We start from the raw sequence: 6,462 nt of genomic DNA, 5'->3' as shown, positions 1-6,462 counted from the left end.
CCCCTTCCCAGCATGGCAAGCCTCCTCAGCACAATACAACTGCCAGCACACAGCACAGCCATTTCCCTCACACCACACTCCCCTGGTGGTGTCTCCCACCCAAATCTCACACCTAGGCCAGGGATGCAGCAGTGGCCTTGTGGCAGCTCTGGGTGGCCTTGCTCCAGTCTGTCCTTTGGGCCAGTGCTGCTGGGCGATACAGCAAGAAAGTCAAAAGACAAAGCCAGCAAAAGGGGAACTTTGCAGCTTGAATACAGGAACTCACAGTAACAAGACGTGGAAGCTGGATGGGATTCCCATGAGCTGCTCTCCCTACATGCTGTAAGTTTCCTCACCCACCTTCTCATGCCAAATTACATTTAGCCAGCCCAGTATTCTGACCTTAAGCATGATTAAGAGGAGGATTTGAGGAAGCACAGGAGCAAATGGCACAAAATCCAGAAGAAAGCCTGCTTTCACGCACTTGCCAAACAGCCCAGAGCATGACTATCACAGCCTGTGCCAGTCAGCTGTACGTACAGGGATGTGTTGATTAGCTAAACTATTTACATGCCTTCGCAACACTGCAAATAGCCTGATTTGCTCACATAAAGGATAAAAAAAGAAAATAACAGCCCACAAATAACCTGGTTACCTTGGAAATGTGAGCACCCAAATTCAGATGGCAGCAGGAAGAGTCTGCTTTCCCACGTGCATCTCTGGGTGACGCAACAGCAGGCAAGTTCAGAGCTGCAGGGGTTGACTTGCATCACGCTCAGAGCATGTTTGATGCCATACCAAGAAGTAAGGGCCGAGGAGAGGGTTAAGGGTAGACACAAGCGAGGGAAAGAAAGCTACAAATAGCTCTAAAGTTCCTTCCCTGAGCTCAGGTCCTGCTTGTTGGGCTCCTGATGCTGCCTCCACCATCCCTTCACACCTCCCTCCTGCCGCCATTTGGGGCACATCTCCCTTGCCTTTGCATTCTTCTCTATCATTGTCTATGACCACAAGTAATCCTCACAGCACAGCCCTGGGAACCTACTCTTTGCGCTCCTGTGTCACAAGATGCCAAACAGTGACCATTGTGCTCCAGACGTACCTGCTCTCCTTGCCCTTCCCTCTCCAGCTGGGGTGAGCCACCAGGCTCTGCCAGGCAACATGGAAGGAGGCAGCATGGGATGTGCTGTGCAGAGGGCTGCTGAAAGCATTCAAAACCAGCTACCTGGGCTTCCTGGTGGGGAACTGCAGAAGTTTAACTGCAGAAGTTTAGTTCTACCAGCGTTCAGAGCTTTATGCTTTTGCCATGACTTGAAACAGAGGGAAAAACTTCTTGAAAGCACCTGGGACCTGTGGTCCCTCTAACTGTTCAAATCAGAGAGGTAAGACAAAATTATCCATGAGAAGAAAAAAAAAAATCCCCACTCATATTGCCTGAGGGCTTGTGGCATCACAAGTGAAAACCCAAGGACAGCAGATCTCTCTGCCTGTGCAGGAGATTACCTGGTTTTGTAGAGCACAGCACACCACAGAGCATCACACAAGCGGCTTGCCTGGAATCAATGGGTTAACCAAGCAGCTTCTCCCTGCTGCGTGTGAGAAGCAGTATCTCCTTGCCAAATTCCACTGATCTGAACATAACCAGCTTTCTAACTCAGCCCATGCTCCTACGCTCAAGCTAGTGCTCGTGCCCGCCTCTGCAAGGGAGTGTAGACAGACCCCACGCTCTCTTTTCTCTCTGTAACTATTTCTCCAGCATTGCCCCTTCCCTGATGTCAGTTCTTGTCTCCTCACTAAATTACAGGACATCAGGTCTCCCAAGGAAACCCCTCGGAACCAAGAAGCATGGTGCAAGACATTTGTAAAACACTGATGGCTGAGGACCAGCCAGGCTGGCTGCTCCCTGCTGTCCAGACCAGGAAGCTTGGAAAAGGCTCCTTTGGGTCCTGGAGGAAAGAGCACTTGGAGGTGGCAGGATGGCTTTCAGACAAACCACCTCCTTCCTTTGGCAACAGGGCTTTTGAGTGCAGCAGTGGCCAGACACTCACAACAGACTTGCGTCTCCCAGCATCAGGTACCCCAAGGGAGCTGCCTGCTGAGCAGCCTGGCAGCTGCCTGCACACCAGCTCTTCCACCGACACCATTGCAAATAGCAGCTGTGCTGCTCCAGCCAGCCACAACTCAGCTACCATGCAAATGTGCTTTCAGAGCTAACGCTAACTGCTAATATCCTATTCCACACCTTAGCAGAAAATCATAAGAGGAAATTAGATGGAAGCAGATGTAGCCATACACCTGACAAGCTGTTCTGCACTCCTTCAGTGCACAGCCAGCCTCCAGCATGGTTTCATATCTTCCTCAAGAGCTACTCTACCATGTAATTACAGGGGAAAACCTAAAGGTCTTCTTTTCCCTGCATACTAGGTAGATTTTCATTTGTTGAGCCACAAACAGGCCTCTAAATCAATACATAGATACCCATCATTTAGTCAAGGAGTAAACAAACAAATTCTCACACACACACACGCTCCCCTGGCTCCTGCTTCAGTCTCTGCCTGCCTCTCCTGCTCTGCAACGGACTCTGCACTCATCAGCCTGAGCTCCTTCTGGAATAAAATTAGCTATCTTTGGTGCTTGGACCCTAGGATTAGAAGAACAAGACAACATGCACACTCTGAGGAACTGAACAATTGAATAGGTAGACATTTAATTTCTGGCCACTTAGGTTAAAACAAGGAATACTGGAGCTCAGAGATAAACCCACTCCTGCTCAGTCCTGCCCAGCTACAAGCAGATATGTGGGCAGCCACAGCTCCCTTAGCTGGGCTGCACTTGGATGCTTAGAGCCCCATTTCACCCTAAAGCATCCTCATCAGCCCCTCTAGGTTTCCCACAAACCACTCGCACCCACAGCTAGGGCACGCAGGGCAGCACAGCCCCGGTGCTGCTCTGTGGCTGGAGGCTCTCCACAGGACCCAGAAGTCATCAGGTAGCTGCCCACAAGGCCACTTCTTGCTTTCCTACTGAAATAAAGTCTGCTACGCAACAGTTGTGGGCAAGGCCTTGTCATGCCTTTGTAGGCCAGGCTTAAACAGCGAACAAAAAGCGTCTTTAGCTTATCTATTTATTTTTGGCTGAGGAATGGCTGGGGTCAAAGCCGGTCCAATTCTCAAGCTGTTCTTTGTTCTCCGGTTTATCCAATACCCCATATCCCTCTCCCTGCCCTCCCACCTCCCCCTCTCCATTTTACCACAGGTCTTAAAAATTAAGCTGTGCATGAAACCAAACACCACACTTGAATACTGCCCAGCAAATGCTCTTCATGGTCATAGAAGCCTCCTAATCAACCATAAGAAAACGGATAAGAACAGTGTGCCCTTATATGGGCAGAGGCTAGACAAGCATCTGACACAAACATCATTTTTAAAGAAAAAATAATATTTATTTGCAATATAAACAAAGTCCCAATATTGGATCAGTATATATAGGGTCACTAATTTTCCTTCATAACTCAGAAAGCAGAACCATTCCTCACTAGCAAGCTCTCATTTGTACTAATCAGAAGATGCATCTTTGTTTTTCCTTTAAAGAATAAAGACCACTAACAGCACAGGAAGCCTTTACAAACCAGCTTAGCTGTAATGCAATACAGATGCACTGTCAAAAAATCCCTGAAAAAATAAATTCCTCCATGAGGTAAGATGCAATTAGGATATTCTCAATTTTCTCACTCACAACTGTACTTACGCCCATTCTCCCTTCCAATGACCCACGATCCCAACATTGTTGCAAACAAAACCCAACAAACAAACAAACAAAAAACAACCAGAAACAAGAAAGAGAAGCTCATTCCAACATTCTGGTAACATCTTCAACAAAAAGAACGGTTTCAGGATGTGACAGCGTCAAACATTCCTCCAGACGGAGATTTTTTTAAATTTTTTTCTTTTTCTTGAAAAAAGTACAAAAAACCGGTATTTAGAAAAAATCCGTGGCTTTTTTTTTTTTTAGTTACATGAGAGTTAAAGTGGACAGGGAGGGGGGAGAAAGGAGGGACTACATTGCAGCCAGTAAAGAAATCTCTAAATCCGTTCTGCCCTCCTCCCAGAAATTATTACCACTTCCTCCCCCTCCCGGCTTGGTATAAGGTGTTTGCCAAACACTAGCCAGAAATATAAACAAGTCTTCTCAGAATAGAAGGCACGGCATAAAGTTATTCGAAAGAGGAAGAAAAAAAAAATCAGAACCTCTGTTGAAAGCTCCAATCATCTCAGAATTTGCCAGTTTATATATATATTCATATATATATAAAAAAATTCTCTGTTACAACGCTCTTGTCATTTCCACATCTCTTCACTCCTCTCACACGCACTGTGCGTGACGATTCAGTCCCGTCCTGCTATGCAATCCTCGCTCTGCTCCAGGCGCTCGCCGTCTTCCCCCTCCCTCCCTCCACCCCGCACACATGGGAAAGAATCAAGTGTGCGCGAGAAACGCCAACATCGCCACTACCTTCTGTACTCGGGAAGCTGGAATGGTTTTGGGCCAGCTGGACGACGTTAAGTCAGTCAACAGGCAGCAGAGAATGAAGCTGGGCTCAGACATGCTTCTACCAGCTCTGGAGGCTACAAGAGTTTTACCTCTGGCAATAGCAAACAGTGTTTTTGGCAGGGGGGGCATTAAAAAAAAAAAAAAAGCTTGCGGCTTAGTCACCTTGGCTGAATCAGTGCAGAGTTTGTGATTGTGAGTGCAGGAGTGGTGAAGGGGTTGCGTTTAAGCCCAACTGGCCTTCACACATAACAAAGCTTCCTACCAGATGCTAACAACAACAGCAGCAGCATGTATCTCTCTGGAGTACCCAGTAATATGCCAGGACATACCAAGGCTTCACAAAGTGTGCAAAATGCATTTGGTCAATATAAACATTTGATTAAAAAAAATAATAAATGATCAAACAAGAAACAGAATAAAATACTGGTTTTGCAACCTCGTCTGTACAAAGAGTCAGGAACTTACATATTTAAAAAGAGTTTGAACCCAAAGCTTGAGTAAGATCTACCTTTTCTTTTTTTAAAATCAAAAAAAAAAGTAAACTTGGGTTTTAAAACAGTCTTGGCCCAACACCTTTTGTTCAAGGTTTCCAAGTGCATAAATCTCCTCACTTCCCACAGCAAGTTAACCCCCGGTAGCTCTTCACACGTGTGCGTGTTCTGACAGTCCCAATGCACCCAGGAAAGCGGTTATTGCCGGTAACAGCTGCATTCAAAATGCTGTAACATCGACCGTATTAAATAACCCCCTGTAAAAAGACTACCTCTTCCAACCACTTTGCTCAGGACACTAATGAGCGGCAGTAGCCTTCTTAAAGCAGCCATCAGGCACCTCTGCCCAGAGAAGCGAGTCGTTTCAGAGCTGCCTGGCAAGACAGATACTTTTGTAAGAGTTGAAATGCTCAAGAGAAGCGATTCGATGCTCGAGTTCCCAACCAGGCGGCATCACCTTCATGTGGACTCCAGAGTGTTCAGCTGAAACAGGTTGTGGTTGGTGGGGGTGGTGAAGTAGAGCTGTTCGCTGGGCGAGCGGTTGTCACAAGGGCTGTTGAGTCCCAGAGTCCTCTCAAAGTCCAGGAGCTGGCCCATGAAGTTAAAGTTTGGGGAAATGTTGGATTTTTTCCTTTTCACAAAGTCATAGGCATCATTCAGGGACAAGTTGAGTTTTTGCATCAAGTAGGCAACAGTGACTGTTACAGACCGGCTGATGCCAGCGAGGCAGTGAACAAGGATCCCACACTTCTTGGAACGGGCCTCATCTGAAACAAGACAAGGGGAAGGGGGAGTCTATTATTCTGCACCAAAAACGCATGGCTTTGGAGCAGGGCCAGGTGGCAGCTGCAACCTCCCAGGACCAGGATGACTGCCAGAACTGGATGCCCTGCTCCTACTGACACCATCTCATGTCCCTTGGGCACCCGCATCTCTCCCCAAAGAGCTCCTGAGACAGTCCCACCGCAAGGCGAAGCTGCACATCCCCATTCCGCACAGCAATGCTAAGCATCTCACATGTTGGAGAAGTGTCAATCAAGCCTGGCAACGCATCCTTTGCCTAGGGAGCATCAGTACCCTCCATTCAAACAGGGAAATGGAGTAACCCACAAAAGGCAGGTGGAGCTGGTGACAACAGCTCCAGGGAGATGCTGGTGGTCAGGCATAGCACACCCGCCTCAACACCAACCAACTGGGGAAGGCTGCGCAGGCGATGCGAGGCTACAGCCCAGCAACACACGAGCTATTCTCTTCCGCTGCTCTTGTCCTCCTTCCACTAGAAAGTTATCTGAACGTAGTCAAAGCCAATTTAAGCAGAGTCTGAAGTGCAGGAACTTCCCTTATTGCGAAATTGTTCTTTAGGATTGACAGAAACGCACTTCACTACAAACACACGCTTGTTTTGGAGGAGACTCTCAGGATGAATGGCAGCAGGGAGCAGGAA

The 6,462-nt window shown here is 47.6% G+C and overlaps 1 protein-coding gene across 1 annotated transcript in view; it reads right to left on the bottom strand.

The window, feature by feature from the left end:
* Positions 1–3,443: 3,443 nt before the first annotated feature.
* DUSP7 (dual specificity phosphatase 7) overlaps positions 3,444–6,462 on the bottom strand; it is a 12,488-nt gene continuing 9,469 nt past the window's right edge. The window contains exon 3 of the mRNA XM_009639267.2: positions 3,444–5,785. Coding sequence (XP_009637562.1) covers positions 5,478–5,785 — 308 coding nt within the window. The 3' untranslated portion in view covers positions 3,444–5,477. The remainder of the gene's footprint in view (positions 5,786–6,462) is intronic.

This window comes from Egretta garzetta, unplaced genomic scaffold (genome assembly GCF_000687185.1).
Source record: "Egretta garzetta isolate BGI_Z169 unplaced genomic scaffold, ASM68718v1 scaffold215, whole genome shotgun sequence".
In the NCBI taxonomy this organism is placed as follows: domain Eukaryota; kingdom Metazoa; phylum Chordata; class Aves; order Pelecaniformes; family Ardeidae; genus Egretta; species Egretta garzetta.
The sequence above is the reverse complement of the archived record's forward strand: the minus strand, read 5'-3'. Positions and strand labels throughout refer to the sequence as shown.